Source organism: Passer domesticus, chromosome 13 (genome assembly GCF_036417665.1).
Source record: "Passer domesticus isolate bPasDom1 chromosome 13, bPasDom1.hap1, whole genome shotgun sequence".
NCBI classification, from domain to species: domain Eukaryota; kingdom Metazoa; phylum Chordata; class Aves; order Passeriformes; family Passeridae; genus Passer; species Passer domesticus.
Genome location: NC_087486.1, coordinates 14,856,272 through 14,876,111, shown reverse-complemented (window position 1 = coordinate 14,876,111; position 19,840 = coordinate 14,856,272). Strand labels below are relative to the sequence as shown.

Here is a 19,840-nt window from a genome sequence, read left to right as displayed (position 1 = left end):
TGTTAAGAAGTTGTAGAGAGGGAGATAGTGCCACCTGAGCCTCATTTTCTCCAGGCTGAGCCCTCCCTCAGCTGCTCCTCATCTTGTGCTCCAGACCTTTTCCCAGCTCCATCCCCTTCCCTGGACATGCTCCAGCCCCCTCAATGTTTTTCTTGTCATGAGTGGCCCAGAACTGGACACAGAATCCCAGGTGCCTCACCTGGCTGTGTATGTAGGACTCCACCTTTCATGCACGTGGCAGATCTCTCCCCAGCTCCAGCCCAGTGAGCTTTCAGGAGAGATTTGGCTGGATGTTGGTCCTGCTGGGACTGGGAATTGGAACCCATTTCAGGATGCAGTAAAACCTTAATCTGCAGCCTAATCTCTGGGTACTGCATCTGTGCAAAAATGGCAAAAACGACAGATGAAGGGCTGTGAAGGGAGGGCTGGGACAGCAAAGGCCACTGCAAAGAGGCAGCTGGTTTGCAGAGGTATCAGAAATCTTTGCTGAGGTCTCCAGGATGTGCCAAGTGCCTGGTGCTGGACTGACTGGAGAGGGAAGACAGCGGGTGAGGGACCTGGCAGGAGACACCCTGAGGGCAGGGAGCAGAGCGGGGGTCTGGCCCTGGCGTGTGGGCAGGATGTGGGTCCTGGTGACCTGAGCAGCGTTCCCAAGGGCACAGAGCAAATGCTGTGGGCATCTGCTGAGATGCAAGGGAAATGTGTCAGGGTCGAGCTCAGCAACATAGGAACAGCCAGTTCCAGCAGCTGTGTGAGCAGCAAAGCCACTGCAGCCCCCGAGGGCTCACACCTTCAAACCCATCCTTGTGGGGCACAGCTCCGTGTCCTCCTTGATGCCCTGCTCCCTCCTCACGTGGAAGGTTCTTATCTCGCCCATCACTGCAGCCAGGCTGGGCTGGAGATGCTGATAAGCTCAGGCCATATTAGAAGGGGACAGGTTGAAAGGCAGGCACGAGCCCAGAGGAAATCTGACAGCACAACCTTGCTCCAGCAGCAGCCGTGCTGCCAGCCAAAGGCTGAGCTCCTGCCACTGCTCAAGGGCACAGCAGGGCCAAGGTGAAAGCCTTTGCTGGCAGCAGGAACTGGAGGCAGGGCTGATCAGAGGCAGGAAAATCCAACCCCAGAAGTGGCAGCTTGCTGCTAAGCTGGCAAACACAGGATAACCAGTTTCCCCTTGAGCTCTCCAGCAGCACAAATAGCTCAGTTTTAGTGCTATCACAGCAGGTCTGACTCAGACTCAGGACTCAGCCTGGAGGCAGACCCATCCTGGTCCGTGGGGAGCAGCAATGCCACCACAGCTCAGCCAGGGCAGCTGAGCAGGTCCAGGGGCCACCACAATCCAGCAGGTCCCAGGTGCAGCAGGGAGGGAGCTTAACAGCCAGGGTCCTGCTGAGCAGGGCACAGGATGGCTGCATCCTCCCTCCAGCCAGGGCTGGGGCCCGCCTCAGCTTAGATGCAGCAAGAACAGGGCTTCTCCCAGCCCTCCCTCACATCCCAGCTGTTTTCCCACCAGAAATCCCTGGAACCACCAGCAGTGACCCACTCGTGCTGCCCCACATGGCACAGAGCCTTAGGGTGTGAGCTCGGGGGGCTGAGAGCAGAGCTCCCTCACAGACCCTCTGAGGGCAGGCGCTCAGCCTCTACCATGACCCAGAAAAACTCATCTTCAAGGACTCCCAGAACGGGTTGGGTTGGAAGAGACCCTAAAGCTCATCTCATCCCAGCCCTGCCATGGCAGGGACACCTTTCACCATCCCAGGGTGCTCCAAGCCTGGCCTTGGGCACTGCCAGGGATCCAGGGGCAGCCACAGCTGTGCCAGGGCCTGCCCACCCTCACAGGGAGGAATCCCCTCCCAGCAGCCAACATAAACCCACTCTGCCATGCTGTCCTGCAGCTGGTGAGGCTGGCAATGGGCTCACCTCCCTGGAGGTGCCAGCAGTGACTGATCACAGGGCTCTGCTGCCCTCACATGTTTTTTACTAACACCCAGATTTTCCAAGTCAGTCTTGCGCTAAGTGGCACTTTCCAAGTGTTGTGATTGTGCTCCAAGAAAAGCCCTTGCAGTCACTCACATATTATTTTATTTTATTTTATTTTATTTTATTTTATTTTATTTTTTATTTTATTTTATTTTATTTTATTTTATTTTATTTTATTTTTACCTTTCATGAAGTAAAAATCCTGCTTCAAAAGCAACTGAGGAAAATGTCAGGTTCACTAAATCCACACCTGCCTCTGGGTGAAGTTTGGAATCCTGCAAAGCAAGGAAACAGCAGCTCAGCCTTCAGCAATGGTTGGATTTAAACTGGCTATTAATATTAATAACAATAGTAATGCTTCTTCTTTGGGCTGCACCTGCCACTGCCTCCCAAATCCCTTTCTTTTCCTTTCCCCAGTGCTGAGGGGGAGCAGTGTAACACACACTAGGAATGTATCTAAATTAACTTGGAGAGCAGCAGCCCCACAGCCCAGAAGGCTTCACGGAGCTGCCTCCGTGCTGGCACAGCACCCAGGAGAGTATCACACACATTTCCCCCAGCACCACAGGTTTTAATTAAATTGTGCCAAGCCCCTGAAACCAACATTCCCCACAGCTGCTCAGTGGTGCCTGCCGTTCTCCCTGTTTCCCGAGCTGGAAGTGCTGCAGGTCGGGTTTCCCTGGCACCTTCAGCGGCTGGGTCAGCTGGAGCACAGCCCTGGGGACTCCGGGCTCACACCAGAGGTGCCACAGCCCCAGGGTGTGCCCGGGACTGGATACTGAGGGAAAGTTCTTCACAGAAAGGGCTGAGCACTGTGACAGGCTGCCCGGGACTGGATATTGAGGAAGAGTTCTTCATGGAAAGGGCTGAGCACTGTGACAGGCTGGCTGGGACTGGATATTGAGGAAAAGTTCTTCATGGAAAGGGCTGAGCACTGTGACAGGCTGGCTGGGACTGGATATTGAGGAAAAGTTCTTCATGGAAAGGGCTGAGCACTGTGACAGGCTGGCTGGGACTGGATATTGAGGAAAAGTTCTTCATGGAAAGGGCTGAGCACTGTGACAGGCTGGCTGGGACTGGATATTGAGGAAGAGTTCTTCATGGAAAGGGCTGTGCACTGTGACAGCTGCCCGGGCCGTGCTGGACTCACCGTCCCTGATGTGTTCTGAACACGTCTGGGTGTAGCTCGTGGGAGCTGGCAGCTTTTTAGGGATTTTTTAGCTTGGCAGGGCTGCGTTGATGGTTGGATTGGATGATCACAGAATCGTTTAGGTTGGAAAAGAACCCTGAAGTCATTTTTGTTCTTTCCTTATTCTGTTATTTCTGGGAAGGTACGTGGAAATTCCTCCCTGGAGCTGAGGAGTACCCATGAGAGGGACTCCCACAGGCACCGAGGTGGGTGAAAAGCATCAATGTTTGTTCAGTAATTACTTTATTACCTTTAATATAATTTACTATCAATATTGCTTCAAAAATATTGCACTGCTGTAGTAGCTAGAGCTACCTACACTGTGTGGTAAATAATTCTGAATAAGATCTTTTAGCATAATCCTTACAATCATTAATTAAAATATTTTATTTGTATAAATATTTTTGGGTTGCCATCCTTAATCCTGAAGGACAAAGTCGTATAAAGGCTCAGTTGCACAGCTTTAGACATAAACCACTGGCCAAGCCTGGGACTGGACCGGACTCTTCACGGAGACAGAGCCCAGGGAAGCTGCAGAGCTTGGGACCCGCATCCATGCTGCCCTCAGAGGCAACACGGTGGCTGGGCCTGGAAGGCCTGACGGCGCTGGGGGGCGGCCATGAGCTCTGTCAGCCTCGCCCGGAGGGGCCGGGGCCGCGCCAAGGCCGGGCCGCGCCTCAAGCGGCAACACCGCCCCGCCAAGATGGCGCCGGCCGGGCGGCGTGAGGGAGCATCACGTGACTCCACTCCAGCCAATCAGCGTCGGGTGCCGCCTCCGTGGCGGGAAGGGTCGTGCGGGAGGAGTCGCTGCCCCCGTGACAACCAATCAGCGGCGGTCTGGCTGCCGGGGTGTCACGTGCCCCCCCGCCAGCCAATCGGCGTGCGGCGGCGGCGGCGCCAAGATGGCGGACGATAAGGTGAGCGGGGAGCGCCGGGGCTGCGGGGCCGCCGGGCCGCGGGGAGGCCGCGCCCGCTCCCGCCGCGGCACCGGCCCGGGAATCACCTCCGTGTCTCCCGCAGGACTCGCTGCCGAAGCTGAAGGACCTCGCCTTCCTGAAGGGGCAGCTGGAGAGCCTGCAGCGCCGGGTGGAGGACGAGGTGCAGGCCGGCGTGGGGCAGGTAACGTGCGGGCTCAGGGCGGGCCGGCCGCGCCCTCGGAGAGCGACTGGTGGGGGGGGGAAAACAAATCCCAGGGAAAAACAAATCCCAGGGAAAAACAGCCCACGGCTCACCCCTGGGGCACGTCCTGTGTCGCCCCCGGCCGTGCCTCACCGTGCTCTCCCCCCAGGACGGGTCGCTGCTGGCGTCGCCCTTCCTCAAAGGCTTCCTGGCGGGATACCTGGTAGCCAAGCTCCGCTTCTCCGCCGTCCTGGGCTTCGTGGCCGGCACCTGCACCGGGATTTACGCTGCCCAGAACTACGCCGTGCCCAACGTTGAGAAGACGATCCGGGACTATGTGAACTCGCTGAAGAAAGGTCGGGACTAGCGAGGAGGAGCCCGGAGGCAGCAGGGACTGCAGGAACCGTGCTCCTTAGGTAGCAGGCACAGAGCACCCCTAGGGCTCTGCCAGGCACGTCACCTGCACCCTTCTTTTCCCTGGAAAAGGGTCTTGCACCACACCACTGCCACACGCAGGGGGCTGGTGATGGGTGTTTGTCGGGCATCATGGCAGCAGCGATCACTGCACTGACCCACAGCAGCTTGAGAGCCCCGAGGGGCTGCCAGCTGCCTTCTCCCCTTACCTTTCCCTGTGCCCCTGCGGGCTGAGGGCTGCTGTGCCCTGTGTGCCCTGGCAGCGTGCTTTGTGTGGCTTCTCAGGAAGGCTTGTAGCTCTCCTCCTGACGAGGGACAGCACCCTGCTCTCCTGCTGCATCACGGGTGTGGCAGGGAACATCCTGCTTCAATCAGGCTCATTAAATTCTTGGTATTTGGTCTCTTCCGTGTCGCAGGGTGAGTCTGCGTGGCCTCTACACTGACAGCACTCACTGGTGCTGGCTCTCACCCGGAAATGGGGATCCTTGGGAATGCTGCTGGCTCTGCCAACAGGCCGCTCCACAGGGGGCTGTGGGCGCTGATGCTGCTGCTCTCTGTGGCCATCTACGGCTCCCACGCGCCGCTGCTGACCCTGTGCAAGGTGGATGGGGCCATCCCCTTCAGCTCCACGTCCGTGGTGCTGCTGGTGGAGCTGGCCAAGCTGGCGCTGTCGCTGCTGTCGCTGCTGCCGGGGCCGCGGGAGCCGCTGCGCTGGCGCCACGCCGCGCCCTTCGCGCTCTCGGCCCTGCTCTACGCCGCCAACAACAACCTGGTGGTGCACATGCAGCTCTTCATGGACCCCAGCACCTTCCAGGTGCTCAGCAACCTGAAGATTGTCAGCACGGCGCTGCTCTACAGCCTGCTGCTGCGCCGGCGGCTGGGCGCGCGCCGCTGGCTGGCCCTGCTGCTGCTGCTGGCCGCCGGGGTCACCTACAGCTGCGGGGGGCTGCGGGGACACGGGGACCCCCGAGGGACGCGCCTGCACGTCACCCCCGTGGGGCTGCTGCTGCTCTCCGTGTACTGCCTCATCTCCGGCCTCTCCGCCGTCTACACCGAAGCCGTCCTGAAGAGCCAGGCGCTGCCCCTCAGCCTGCAGAACACCTTCCTGTACTTCTTCGGGGTGCTGCTCAACCTGATGGGCTCCGTGTGGAGCGGCACCGAGGGCGGGTTCCTGGAGGGCTTCTCCCCCTGGGTGCTGCTGGTCGTGCTCAGCCAGGCTCTCAATGGCCTCATCATGTCCGTGGTGATGAAGCACAGCAGCAATATCACCAGGCTCTTCATCATCTCCTGCTCCATCCTGGTCAATGCTCTCCTCTCTGTTGCCCTCTTCAACCTGCAGCTCACCCTCCTCTTCTTCGTGGCCGTGGCGTGCATTGGCCTGGCTGTGCACCTGTACTATGGAGTCACGTAGTCACTGCCTTCCTCCCACGTGTCTGGGCAGCCCCAGCCCTTCCTCAGGGCTGGAATCATTGCTGGTGGGAGCTGCACAGCTCCAAGGATCCCCCGAGGAGTGCTGAGGGGGAGAGCACCCTGTCCCTGCTCCCCCAGGGAAACTGCCCTGCTCCAGTGCAGCCAGGCTCTGTGCCATGGGGCTCCCATGGGATCAGGCATGCCCAGCCTTAGGGGGTCCTGAACCCTTGTGCATGCCTCATAATGTGCCAGGGGAGGTTCAGGTTGGACCTTTGGGGTGATTTCTTATCAGAAGGGGTGATGAGACATTGGAAGGGGCTGCCCAGGGAGGTGGTGCAGTCACCATCACTGGAGGTGTTTAAGGACTGGACGTGGCACTTAATGCCATGCTGTGGTTGACAGGGTGATGTTGGTTACAGGTTTGACGCCATGATCTCAGAGGTCTTTTCCCACCGAAATGATTCTGGGATTCTGTGTCCCTTGTCCTCGAGCTGCTTCCCCACACCACAGTGGCCTGGGAATGCCCTGGCAGCGCTGGCCCTGCTTTACCTCCTGCCAGCCCAGCATGGGGCTGGTGCTGTTTCAGCTCCCGTGGATGCTGCTTGATCCCTGCCCTTCCTGGTGCTGCTTCCCTGGGCCTCTCCACCTCTGCAGTGTTCCAGCCTCGCCCTGCCTGGAGCCCTGCTGTCCTCAGGCCCCGTTTCCCCTTCCTGGGCACAGAGTCTCTGCAGAGCAGCCAGGGACTGGGGCATGTGGGAGCTTTCACTGCTCCCCAAAAGGGGGATGCCCCCCACATTTGTACCAGGTTTCTGGCAGGCAGAGGCCACCCAGGGTATTAAAGCTGCAGTTCAACAGCATCCGTGTGTCTGTCCTGTGTCTGCCCGCCCTGTGGGATGGTGGCTGTGCCCCTGGGGACAGGTTTGGGGGCCAGGGGGGTGTGTGAGGCTGACAGCACTCATGGCTGAGGGCACCCACTTTATTCCATGTGCTCCCACAGGCAGGTTCCCAGCACAGAGCAGCTTTCCCTCGGGAGCAGCAGCCGGGGGCCTGGGATAACTCTGTGCCAGGGGCTGCCCAGGCTCCTGGCACTGCCGGTGGCTCGGTGCAGGGACCCGCTCCTGCCAGCCCAGCTGTCCCCACGCCCGGGCAGGGTTCAGGGGCTTTGTGTGGTGGCATGGGCCGTGCGTGCCCGTGGGGTGTCCCGCAGGCGCTGGCTGTGCTCGGCGAGCTCCGCGGCGTCCCGGAGCGCCTCCTGCAGCCGCGCCCGGTGCCGGCGCTCCAGGGCCGCCCACTGCTCCTCCGCCAGGCGCTGCTGGCCCCGGAGCACCTGCGGGGTGCCCGGCCGGTCTGGCACGGCCCTGGCACGGCCGGAAGAGGTGCCCCAGCCCTGCCTGCCCACCTGCAGCAGGTGCTGTCTGCAGGCCTGCATCTCCCGGCGGTGCCAGTGCAGCAGGGCCTCCAGGTGCCACTCGGCCGCCTCCCGCTCCCGCAGCGCTGCCTCCAGGCTCAGGCCCAGCGCGGTCACCTCCTGCTGCCAGCGCTCTGCGTCCCACTGGGGGGACAGGGACACGGTCAGGGCGGCTCCGGGGTGCCCCTGCTCCCTTGGGCTGCGCTAGGGAGAGCAGTGCCGGGGAGGAGAGGCTGGAGCAGTGCTGTGCTCACCTCCCCGCGGTGCTCCTGGGCCCGCACAGTGGCGGCCCCCAGCTCTCGCTGGAGCTGCCGGCAGTGCTGAGCCCGCAGCCGCTGCCGCTGTGCCCTGGCCAGGGCCCGCTGCACCTCCGGGGGGGGGCACGGCTGGCACCGGCTCCCTGCCTGGGGAGGGCAGAGGGCTCGGGTGGCACCAGGAGCCAGTGCTGGCAGCAGAGCCGGCCCTGTGCAGGGACCTGTGGGCTCCCACTCACGCTGTCACACCCGGGCCATGGCTGTGACACTTTGCTCTGGAATGGCTCCTCCAGCAGCCCCTTCCCTGTGCTGGCCAGAGCTTGGCTGTCCCCTCCTTGGCTTCTGCTGTCACCCTGTCCTGCAGCGTGGGGACAGGGGAGGAGGATGAGTGTGACATGAGGGGCTGAAGAAGAACATTCAGATGGAGAGTGAGGCCTTTCCCACCGTGTAAAGCCATGCTCTGTGCCCACATGTCCTGCACCCAGTTGCGGGATGCATGCCTGGCTCTATGCTCTGGCTCCAGCCTGGCACTGCTCGGGGCTGTCTGGGTCCCAGGCTGCTGGCCCGGAGCTGTATTCCCTGCAGACACCTGGTCCTGTCAGAGAAGGAGATTCAGCTGGGATTCAGGGCTGTTCTGCACCTGACTGTCCCTGGGTGAGGGGCCTGGCCTGATCTCTGCCCACCTCGGTGCTGGGCTGGTCCATCTCGCTTGTCCCAAGTACCTTGGCCACTGCCTTCTTTTTCTCCCACCTTTGACTCTTCAGCACCTGGAAAAGGGGAACTTGTTGGGGTGTTTCAGACCTCCAGGCCTGGAATGGCTCCAGGGACACATCTCACCCCTGGGGCAGCTTCAGCCCTGCCCTCGGTGCTGGACAAGGGCCTTGACACCAGGATGGGTCAAGAGCCTGCACCTTACCCAGCCCAGGGAATGAGTGCCATCCCAGTGCCGTGGATCCAGGGGCATTCCCCACCTGCAGCTCCCTCAGGGCTCTCTGCAGCTGGGCCACAGCTCTGCTGTGCTCAGGGCGGCCCGAGCCAGTCAGCAGCTCCGTCCGCAGCGCTCGCATCTCCCTGCGCCGTGCTGCAATCTCCTCCTCGGGCTCCCAGACCGTGGCAGAGATGGTCCTGGCCAGCCCCTTCACCCTCTCAGCCAGTCCCAGAGCTCCCAGGATCTCCTCCCTGGAGGTGTCTGGGAGAACAGCGAGCCCTGGGCAGGGGCCATGGGGGGCCCCAGCACAGGGGGTCCCGGTGTGATGGAGATGAGTGGAGCTGTGTCCAGCTTCCAATGACTGCAGGTGTCCCCGGGCAGCAGCCAGGCACCGAGTGCCAGCTGTGGGGCAGGATGGGGGGAATCCTCAGGGACGGGGCACCCAGAGTGTGTCCCAGTCCCAGGGGCTACCTGGCAGTGACACACAGAGCAGCAGGAAGGTCAGGCTGTTCCCCTCCAGCAGCCGCTCCACGATCCAGGGCAGGCAGACAGCCCCAGGTTCCCTGCACTCCCTGCACGTGGGGAGAGACACTCCAGGAGAGGGCTGGCTCTCACTGTGCCAGGCAGGCTGAACCCGACCCACAGGGACTCAAGGACGGGCTGGCCCCACATATCCCCAGGCCCATGTCCCCAAGGAGCAGCGACACCCCCTTGGCTCCCACTGGGGTGTCCCTGCTGCTTCACCTCCAGGAATGGAATTCCCTGACCCGGAGCAGAGCTCAGCCCTGTACGTACAGGCTGGGGCAGGGCCTGCTGGCCCCTGGGGACACCAGGATCCGGAGGGCCGAGCGCTGGCGCCTGCCCCCCTGCAGCTCTCGCTCCACGGTGAGGGTGAAGAGGCTGCCAGCCCTGGGGAGAGGCCGGTGTGGCAGTGGGGCTGCAGCAGAGCCAGCCCCAGCACCCCATGGCCCACCCTTCCCAGCCTGTGGGATCTGGGCCCAATCCCTCACCCCTGCACAGCTGAGCCCCTGCCTGTGAGGGGCAACAGCGCTGGGATGGCACCCAGCCCCCTGGCATAGGCACTGAGGGCAGCCTGGGCGTCGGGCACGGCCACTTCTGTTGCCTCCTCCACCATCCTGGAAGCAGAGGGAGACAAGACCAAGCGAGGAGGGTCACACCCCTGCCCTGGACTCACTGAGGAGCAGCCTGTGCCATGCTGTGCCCGGGCACCATGCTCCCTGCCCAGCCCACTGCTGATGGGGGTACCAGCCCCCAGGAGCCTGCTCAGGTACCTACAGGCCCAGGGGTGCCACATCCATCACCTGCAGGGCTCGGCCGTCGGGACGGAGCAGGTCCCAGGCTTTGTCGTGGCTGCTGACCTGGAATGAGGGGGCTGCACTGGGCAGGGGGCAGGAAAAGGGGCTGCTGGCATCCCACACTCACCCGGGGCCCAGACTGCACAGGTGAGGGGTGGGAAAGGCTCACTTTGGGGTAACTCCCGGCTTTCCCAGCCCTGGCACCAGGGAAGGGCAGAGCCCTGGGAACGCCCGAGCCCTGTGTGGAGTTTATCAGACCCCGGGCAGCAACCCAGAGCCAAAGGGCAGGACCCAGCCCAGTGGCACAGGCTGGCATCGCTCCCGTGCCACTCAGGGTCACCCTGGAGGGACCTTCAGGCCCAGGGAGCAGTGAGAGGAAAGCCCAGCTGTGATGGGAGCAGGAAGGGGTTAGAGGGAGATCCTGACCCCACCACGCTGCTGGGGCCCAGGAGGTGCTCTGTGGGCAGCTAAGGCTTCCCACACCCGGGAAGTCCTGGAAAGAGGTGAGAACACCTGGGATCCAAAGGTCTGCAGTCCCTGGTCACCCTCTGGATGAGGGGAGTGGATGCCAGCACAGGGCAATATGTGCTCTTGGCACAGCCTGGGCAGCAGCTGAGAGGGAATGGGACCCTCATCCCCGGCCATGCTGCCCTGCTCCTGCCCCACCTGGACCAGGCTGACCATCTGCAGGCTCCGTGTGGCGTCCCCCAAGGCCTCCAGCTCCTGGAAGACGGCGTCAATCACCTGTGGACAAGCTGGGAGCTGTGGGTGCCCAGACCCATGGCTGCATCTCAGCCCTGCCCTGCTGGGGCCGGGGTCTGCTGGGTGACCCAGGAGCCCAGCCCTGCACAGTTGTGCTGTCCCCTGTCCCTGCCAGCTGTCCCCTGTGCCCTCACCTGCCAGACGACACTCTGGAAGGGCAGCTGTGTCCCAGGGCCACGGGGGTCCCACAGCAGCAGGGACACGCTGTAGCCAAGGGGAACCAGGGCCAGCTGGGGCCTTGCCAAGTCCAGCACCTTCTCCTGGCAGGAGGGACAGAGACAGCATGGCACAGCGTGGCACAGCGTGGCACAGCATGGCACAGCATGGCACAGTGTGGCACAGCCAGCATGGCACAGCCAGGCACAGCCAGCATGGCACCGCATGGCACAGCATGGCACAGCCAGCATGGCACAGCATGGCACAGCCAGGCACAGCCAGCATGGCACCGCATGGCACAGCATGGCACAGCCAGCATGGCACGGCCAGCATGGTGCAGAGGGCCTGGCCCCTGTGGCTGGGGACAGGGAAGGACTGGGGGCTCTGGGTACCTGTCCTGCGTCCAAGTGGAAAACGCCATCGACAGTCAGGGAGCTCCCCTGGTGCAAGGAGGGGATAATGTCCATATAATGTCCATATAATGTCCATATAATGTTCATGATCAGCTTCCCCTACCCCAGCATGGCCAGGGCAGGGCAAAGGAGGGACTGGGCACGCTGGGATGGAGGTGGCAGGGGTGGCACAGAGGGCCTGGCATGGGCAGGGGTGAGGAGAGACCCCCCCTCCCTTCCCCTGCTCTCGGGGAGCCCCCAGGGGTCCCTACAAGGGAGGGGCCCACGGGGGTGTAGGGCAGGGTGAGCCCAAGAGCTCAGCTCCACCAGGTGTGTGTCCCAGGGGGTGGCACAGAGCCCTGCTCCCTCCTGGTGCCCCAGGGACCCTCGTGCCCCTGCCCTGCAGCTCTCACCTGGGGCTCCTTCCCAGCCAAGAGGAGCTGGAGGGGGTCCTTGCTGTCCAGCCAGCTTCCTCCTGGCCCTGCAGACACCAAGTGTGGGATGGTGTGGGGGTCACCCCCACCTGTGCCAGCCCTGTCCTGCCCCCCTGCAGCCCGGAGCCACATCCCAGGGCTCCACCTCATTCCTGAGCCCTCCCAGTATGGCTCAGAGCCCCCAGGATGGGGAGGACACCCTGTCCCTATCAGCACTGCCCGGTCCTTGTCCCAGTGCCACCACAGCTGTGGCTGCCAGCCTGTCCCCTTGTCCCCTGGTGTTGCGGTGGAGGCTCCGGGGTGCCCCGAGCTCTACCTGCTGCCTGCTGCAGTCCCAGGGCCGCTCGCACGCTGACATCCTGCTCAGCCTGCAGGCACAGAGGGGGGAGCAGGCAGGAGGAGCTGCAGGAGCCCCCAGGGGCTGGGCAGCCCTGACAGACCCAGCCCGGGCTGTCCCCAGCGCAGCACTCACCTGCTCCATGGCAGTGCGGCAGCAGCACCCCTGAGCTGCTGTGCCAGGGCAGGGATGGCGTTACCCGGGGGATCCGGTTCTCCTGCATTATTGATGGGTGTGGGCAGGCCCAGGGCCAGCCCGGGGCACCCTGCTGGGGGGCTGAGCCCTGCTGGACGGGAACCAGCACGGCCACAGCGGTGCTGGGACCACTCACAGCGCCGGGGTGCTGCCAGCTGCAAGAGGGACAGCTCAGCCCTGGCTGGGAGGTGAGGGAGCCTGGACTGCCACGCAGGGTGTCACGAGTGAGCACAAACCACAGAATCTCTGCAGAGCAGTCCCAGCAAGAGAGCACGGAAGGAAATGCCCGTGCTGGGGATCCCCAGTGTCTGTGGAAGTGCAGATGGGGAGTGCCAGGAGAGAGGGCCAGGGCAGCCCCTGCCCTGCTGCGGGCAGCACCAGGGGGAGCAGATGCACCCGTGTGCCCTGCCTGCCTGTTCCCTGTGCAGAGCGAGACCAGTGCCCCTGAACCCCAAACTCCCTCACCTGCGCCTCAGGTGTGAGCCTGATGCCAGCTGGACAGGATGGAGCACTGGGGGCTCCATCAGCAGCAGCAGGGCACATGGCAGGGACAGCAGGGACACACTGGGGCTCGGGAAAACCCCTGGGCAGGGGGGAGCCCTGGCACAGAGCAGGGCACAGGGCTGTGAGGGGCTCCCCTGCACTCGGCTGGGCAAAGCCACGGTGGGATAATGCTGGGGGAGAGCCCGAATGGGGACTCCAGGAGCACTTGGGGGTCCTGTGAGCCTTCCCAGGGAGCCCCCTCCTGCTCTGTGCTCTGTCCCAGACCAGGCAGATGGGTGCTCCCAAGGCATAGCAAAGCCTGGGATTCAGGAGACAGGGATTTATGTCTCCTTCCTCATCCATCAGCAGCAGCTGCTCCCTGTTCCACGTCCAGCCAGGCCAGGGGCAGCCTGTTGTGGTCCCTGGTCAACACCAGCAGAGCCTTCAGCAGCCCCTGAGGCAGCAGCCCCGTCCCCCAGCCCAGGGCACAGCCCCATCCTCCTCGGGCTGCCCAGGGCTGCTGGCACAGCCCCAAGCCCCCCCACCCGGGCAGGGCACACCCTGGACACGAGCACACCCCCAGTCCCCCCCGACCCTGGACCCCACACCCTGTTCAGCAGCTCCAGCCCCAGCCCTGGTCCTTCCCCACGCCCAGGCAGCCCAGGCTGTGTTTGCCCGCAGGTCATGTGTGCCTGTGCCCAAACAGAGACAGGGAGGGACACGGGAACGCCCAGGCACAGCCTTTCATGCAGGGGCAGGACAGGCCCTGGAAGAAGAGCAGGGCTTGGCCAGGGGAGCACTGCCTGCCTGCCACCAGCCCCTGCTTGTCACAAGGACACAGTGACAGGACAGGGGGAATGGCTTCACACTGCCAGAGGCGGGGGCAGATGGGATGTTGGAGAGAAATTCTTCCTTGGGAGGGTGCTGAGGTCCTGGCACAGGGTGCCCACAGCAGCTGTGGCTGCCCCTGGATCCCTGGCAGTGCCCAAGGCCAGGCTGGACAGGGCTTGGAGCACCCTGGGATGGTGAGAGGTGTCCCTGCCCAGGGCAGGGGTGGGATGAGATGAGCTTTAAGGTCCCTTTCACTGAAACTGCCCTGTGATTCTATGATTCTCCCCCAGCCCCATTTTCCCAAGCCTGTCCCTTCCCCACCGTCCCCTTTCCTTTGAATATTCCCCAGTCCTGCATCATATAATCCATTTTCTCCTTACTGTGATATATTCTCTGAATAACCCAGAACAAATGAATTTTCTTCTTATCACTTAAAAAGTTTCTGGTTGAACCTCCCCAGGGTCCCACTTGGACCCCACCACAAGTGCCTCAGGTCCGGGTGCAAGGAGCTGCTCTAGCTCGTTAGCACTTGTGTGCAGGGTGTTTAATTTAGGCATTTTCCTGGTTTTCAGGGGTTTTTGGTTTTTCTCTTAGGCTGAAGAGCAGCCAAGCAGCATCCTGCCAGCCCTGACATCCTGGCCCAGCCAGAGTCTGGGGTGAGGAGAGGGAGGATCATCCGTGGAGGCTCCAAGGGTGCCTGGACTGCAGAGGCTGAAAGGTGTGGGGGGCTCTGGGCAGGGACCAGCAGAGCCCTGCAAGGCTGGGGACATCCGAGTGCTGCCAGTGGGAGCTGAGCTCCTCCTGTCCAGGGAGGTGACATGGCAGGGACAGCGGGGCGTGCTGGGGCTTGGGGACCAGCAGGGACATCCCCAGTGGGAGGCTGTGGCTGTGGGTCAGAGCAGGGCATGGGGCTGGAGGTGAGGGGTGCCCAGGGCCCGGCTGGGCACAGTCCTGTGGAAATCACACATCCTCTGAGCAGAGACAGACATAGCTCTTCCAGGATGTTCCTGGGAAAACTCAGAGAGAAGAATGAGAAACAACTCTTATCTCCACTTGCTGCACCTGTTGTTGCGCACGTGTGGAATGTGCTATGGAGATTGTTTTACCAAAGGATGATTTTTTAATTGGCCACTGGTGATGATGTTTGGATTAATTGACCAATTAGGTCAAAGGTATATGTGACTGCAAGGGCGATGGGTTTTTTCTTATTAGTACAGTACAATATGGTAGAATAAAGTGATTGATCAGCCTTCTGCAATCATGGAGTCAATCAATGCTCATTATTCCCCATCCAGGGCTCACTGCTATGGCACAGGCACAGCAGGAAAACCCTGTGGAGAGCCCTGCTCCAGCAGGGAGCCCCTCTGGGCACAGCGAGAGCCCCTCAGCAGCACGGGGAGCCGAGAGCCTGCCAGGGCAGGGCGCCAGTGCCCCTCAGGCTCTGTGGCACTCTCTGCTCCTGGCCAGGCACACGGCCCCAGCCACAGCCAGCAGGGCCAGGGCCACGCAGAGCGGGGCCACCACGGCGGCGAGGTCACAGCGCAGCACGGACACGGGCACCTGTGCCACCTGCCAGCCCCGGTACCGCGCCGGGGAGTGGCACCTGTAGCCCCCGGGCCAGCCCTGCCCCAGGTGCCCCGTGGCTGCCAGCGCCTGCAGCCCCCTGGCCCCCGAGCAGGAGCAGCTGAAGGGGTTGCCAGCCACAGCCACGTCCTGCAGGCGCCCCAGCAGCTTCACCTCGTCCCTGGGCAGCTCCCAGATGGAGTTGTTGTCCAGGTGGAGGGTGTCCAGCACGGGGTAATTCCTGACCGAGGGCACGGCCTGCAGCAGGTTTTGATTCAGGAAGAGCTTCTTCATGGAGCTGAGGGAGATGTCCACAGCGTGGAGGTGGTTGTGGCTCATGTCCAGCACCTCGAGGCGGGGAGGCAGCGGTGCTGGCACTTCATCCAGGCCCGTGCTGGACAGGTTGAAGTGCCGGAGGGATGGTGGCCACCGGCAGGAGGAGGATGGGCCTGCCACGAGCTCGTTGTGGCTGAGATCCAGGTGCTGGAGCTCCGTCAGCAGCCCCAGGCCCTGGCACACGCCGTGGTAGGAGCTCAGGTTGTTGTGGCGCAGACTCAGCTGCTGGAGCTGAGGGAAGGCTCCCTGGCAGAAGGCGGGGCTCAGGCTCCCGTCCCCGAGGCTGTTGTGTGCCAGGCTCAGGGAGCGCAGGGCTCTGAACAGCCTCCCCACGGCACAGGGCAGGCTGGTGACACCGGAGCCGGTGACAGCCAGCTCCTGCAGGCTCTCCAGCCACCTGCTCAGGCTGGAGAAGGCCTGCTCACGGCCCGTCAGCGGGGCTGAGGTCACGTTGTGGAAGCTCAGGGACAGGATGGGCAAGTTCTGCCCATCCATGTCACTCCAGTCGCCTGTGCCCTGGAAAATGCAGCTCTCAAAGGCCAGCTCCTGCACGTGGGTGTAGGAGAAGAACCTCAGCACACGGGCAAGGAGCATCTCAGGCACCAGGACATTTCCAATTATTATTTTCTGGATGATAAGGGAGCCCAGAGTGTCAATGACGGAGTCGTCCAGGTCCCTGATGGGCAAGGCTGCGTATTTCTCCAGGTCTCCACCCCAGAACTCCACGGTGGTTGCTGGGAGGCACTGGATGATGCTGCCAGCAGTCTCCTCGGACAGGTTGTAGCATTCACAGAACTCCTGAGTGCGGTTGAAGAAACATCTGTTCCTCCTGCCCTCTGCCACCTGCAGCCCCAGCCCCAGGAGCAGGAGCACAGCCACACTCATGGTGAACAACCTAAAAACTGGGGGAGAAACAGCGAATGGCAGCTGGGGGGACAACCCTGACCCAGCCTGGAGGGATGGCTTGGGCAGGCTGAGCCCTGCAGAGCCACCCCTCGGGGACAGGGCGCTGCCCTGGTCCCTCCTGCAGCCTCCTGAGCCGTGCTCGGGCCAGCAGCCAAAGGCGCAGGAGCTGCACCTGTGCCCCCCTGCCCGCAGCAGGGACCCTCCCGAGGCTCTGCACTGTCCTGCCCGGGCTGCCTTGCCGCAGGCTCCCGCTCCTGAGCGAGCAGGAAACGCCTGGAGAAACCACAAACGCGGAGTTACAGACAGCGAAGCCAGATGTACCAGTGTGACCAGGGAGAGAGCCCCAGCTCTGTTTGTTCCTCTGTAATCTGGGGCAGGAAATTGCAACAGACGGCTTCATGCTTTCTCCTTCCTCACCCGGCTATTTGATTCATCACCGGCCCCCCGAGGGGTGGTAGAAAATGAGCCCTGAAGGTGTGAACACATCCCTGTCTGCGCCAGGAGCCGGTCAGCTGACGGAGCCTGATCTCCGACTGCCAGATTGCAAAGGAAGCAGCAAGCAAAGATTAAAGACTCCTGAACATGTGCTGACCCAGCTCACAGGGGGTCTTTGGGGGTCCCCAGCCCAGCCTCCTGCTCCGAGCGGTTCTGTCGCTGGCACGGGCCCTGGCCAGGCACAGCTTTCCCCGGCCGCATCCCAAAGCCCACCCGGGACGGAGCTCTCCCTACCTGCCCGTGCCGCGGAGCCGCAGTGCCCCGGCCCCGCAGGGCAGCAGCTCGGTGCCGTTGTGCCGTGACTCACCCGTGGCTCACCCCGATCGCTTCCTTGCTCGCTCCTTCCTCCAGCTGTGGCCAAACCCCTGAGCGGAGCTGCCAAGGGCTCCGAGCGCTCGGCCCAGCCCGTCCGGCCCCGCTGCTGCCGCGCTGCGCCGGAGCTCCAGCTGTGCTCCAGCTGTGTTCAGCCGTGCTCCAGCTGTGTTCCAGCTGTGCTCCAGCTGTGTCCAGCTGTGCTCCAGCTGTGTCCAGCCGTACTCTAGCCGTGTTCCAGCTGTGCTCTAGCTGTGTTCCAGCCGTGTTCCAGCCGTGTTCAGCCGTGCTCCAGCTATGTCCGGCTGCCCGGGCTGGGTGCCCGCGCCCGGGGCTGGGCAGACCCCTCGAGCCGCTCCCGGGCACAGCCCTCGCTCCCAGCGTGACTTCCTGAGCAGCTTGGAGCCACCCGAGCCACTTCTGCTTCGCTTCCCTGCGGCTGCGGGCTGGGAAAGGCTGCGGTGCAGCGCCAGAGCCGCTGGCTTTCCTAGGAAGGTGAGGGAACAGAGCGGGGGCAAGGCTCCCCAAATGCACCTTTGGGACCAGCCCTCCCAGATCTCTGGTGTTGCTGAGCCTCGGGGCTCCCGGGGGCTGAGCACCCTGCAGGCAAGGCAGAAGGGTACAGTGTCACCTCATGTTTCCTGGAGAAATCCTCTTGCCCAGGATTTCTCTCCTGGGAAGCTGAGAAGCCTCTGAGAAAAAGGAAAACAATATTATCTCGTTTCCTTCTCCTGTGTTTTGCTGCTTTGGAATGTGGTTGGAGATTGTTTATCCAAGGGGTGGTTGTTTCACTGGTTTCATGTGAATTATTTTGACTTAATGGCCAATTACGGCCAAGCTGTGTTGGACTCTGGAGTGAGTCATGAGATTCATTAGTGTCTTTCTGTCTGTATCCTTTCTGTATAGTTTAGTGTAGTATTCTTTAATATAATATAGATCATAAAGTAATAAATAAGCCTTCTAAGAACATGGAGTCATGTCACTATAGGACAGGAGACAACACCATGCAGACACGCTGCTGCTCTCAAGGCAGGAAAAAGGGAAGTTTATATTCTGACTCCACCATTTCCAAAGGTGACAGTGGATTGGAGGGTGACAGTGCCACCTCTCCAATGGCACTGGACAAACCAACAGTCCATCAAATTTCTCCTCCTCCATAAAAGAATGCAAAACAATGAGTTGTTTACAGAAAGTGTGTGAGAAAGTTTGCTACAGGAATGCAAACATCAGAAAGCTTTAAAAAAATCTTAAAAAATCAAAACAACAGAGTCAGATTCATCATTCCTTCCTTTGTCTGGGAACCTTGTGAATAGGAGAGTACAGGACTGTCACACCTGGCATGCAGACCATGCCCAGGGGCTGTGGTCCATGTGGGATGGGGATGGCACAATTCCCATCCATTGTCCGGGCACCTGGAGCTGCTCAGGGCACTCCTGCACCAGAAGGAGCCAGAAGAGCTCCAGAAATGCTGGATGTGGCACTGAGTGCTCTGAGACAAGGTGGCGATCAAAGGTTGGGCTTGATGATCCTGGAGATCTTTTCCAGCCTAAAAGGTTCTGTGCTTCTATGATCTGTCAGGAATTTTTTTCTTAGAGATTTCTTGCCTATGTTGGCTTCAGAAAAGTAATGAAATGTTGGAATTTCAGGCTCTTTCTTGCTCCAAGGTCAGGGCAAATAAAACTCAGGAGACATTGTTTTTGAAATCTCACTCTGAAGTTTATTATCCTTATCTATTACAAACTTATGAGATGTGAGTTCTCTCTAACAAGTTGAGAAAGTGAGCTAAAATGGTGTCTCTTCAAGGCTATTTAAGTCCCAATTACCCAATAAACAGCTGACATCTATATTATTTATGCTTTTAACCCAATTATGATCACTGCAATGTGGACATCCTTCACCCAATTAGAGAAAACCACCCAGATTTATGAAGAAGGAAGAAGGTGCATAAAAGACAACTAACCCACACCCAAAATTCCCCATCTTGGCTCCCATACATCACCATATACTAAAATCCCAAGTCCAAGTTTTTTCACCCTGTGAGATCACACTTCTAACCAACGACACACCCGTAACCCCAGTGCTTTAATCCATTTTTGAAGCCTTCTCCACAGCCCCGGGTCACATGCAGTGTTCTCCTGAGTGTCTGTGCCTTTCAGCACAGAAAGTTTAAAGCTCTCAGCATGCAGGGTTCCAGCAATGAAACTGCAGGGCTGGACAGTGCAGCTCCGTTTGTTGTAGTTAGTGTGGCATTGCACACTGGAGCCACAGCAGCTGGGCTGGGTCCCTTGGTCTCTGGGGCTCTTGTGCAGAGGCTCTCAGCAATTCCATGATTCCTCTTTACCTCCTTGGCTTACAGGAAATTCCTCAGCACAGAAGGACATGGAGCTGCTGCAGCAAGTGCAGAGGAGAGCCCAGGAATGCTCCAAGGGCTGGGCACAGCAGCTGCTGTGTGGGCAGGCTGCACGATGGGGCTGTGCAGCCGGGAGGAGGCTCAGGGCAGAGCTCAGAGCCCCTGCCAGGGCCGAAAGGGGCTCCAGGAGAGGCACCCGGGACAAGGGATGGAGTGACAGGACACAGGGAATGGCTCCCACTGCCAGAGGCAGGGTTAGACGGATATTGG

The 19,840-nt window shown here is 60.9% G+C and overlaps 4 protein-coding genes across 5 annotated transcripts; 2 read left to right on the top strand and 2 right to left on the bottom strand.

Annotated features, from left to right (window-relative positions):
• The first annotated feature begins 4,026 nt into the window (after nt 1-4,026).
• On the top strand, nt 4,027-5,105 carry LOC135280118 (SLC35A4 upstream open reading frame protein). Its single transcript, XM_064387869.1, has 3 exons — nt 4,027-4,086; nt 4,190-4,288; nt 4,458-5,105. Exons 1-3 carry the CDS (start codon nt 4,072-4,074, stop codon nt 4,653-4,655), a joined length of 312 nt encoding a protein of 103 aa, XP_064243939.1. The 5' UTR covers nt 4,027-4,071; the 3' UTR covers nt 4,656-5,105.
• A 71-nt stretch (nt 5,106-5,176) lies between these two features.
• Nucleotides 5,177-6,969, top strand: SLC35A4 (solute carrier family 35 member A4). Its single transcript, XM_064387868.1, has one exon. The coding sequence runs from the start codon at nt 5,178-5,180 to the stop codon at nt 6,111-6,113; it is 936 nt and encodes a 311-aa protein (XP_064243938.1). The 5' UTR covers nt 5,177; the 3' UTR covers nt 6,114-6,969.
• A 2,381-nt stretch (nt 6,970-9,350) lies between these two features.
• On the bottom strand, nt 9,351-10,720 carry LOC135279893 (uncharacterized). The gene is made up of 3 exons (XM_064387456.1): nt 9,999-10,720; nt 9,713-9,838; nt 9,351-9,611 (listed from the first exon to the last, which is right to left on the bottom strand). The coding sequence occupies exons 1-3, from the start codon at nt 10,019-10,021 to the stop codon at nt 9,482-9,484; spliced, it is 279 nt and encodes a 92-aa protein (XP_064243526.1). The 5' UTR covers nt 10,022-10,720; the 3' UTR covers nt 9,351-9,481.
• Nucleotides 10,721-13,554: 2,834 nt separating this feature from the next.
• On the bottom strand, nt 13,555-18,030 carry CD14 (CD14 molecule). 2 transcript variants are annotated; one of them, XM_064387684.1, is made up of 2 exons: nt 17,143-18,030; nt 13,555-16,409 (listed from the first exon to the last, which is right to left on the bottom strand). In XM_064387684.1, exon 2 carries the CDS (start codon nt 16,390-16,392, stop codon nt 15,043-15,045), a length of 1,350 nt encoding a protein of 449 aa, XP_064243754.1. In that variant the 5' UTR covers nt 16,393-16,409; nt 17,143-18,030; the 3' UTR covers nt 13,555-15,042. The 2 variants fall into 2 exon arrangements, with proteins under 2 accessions (XP_064243754.1, XP_064243752.1); XM_064387682.1 differs by having other exon boundaries at nt 17,216-18,028.
• Between the last annotated feature and the right edge of the window lie 1,810 nt (nt 18,031-19,840).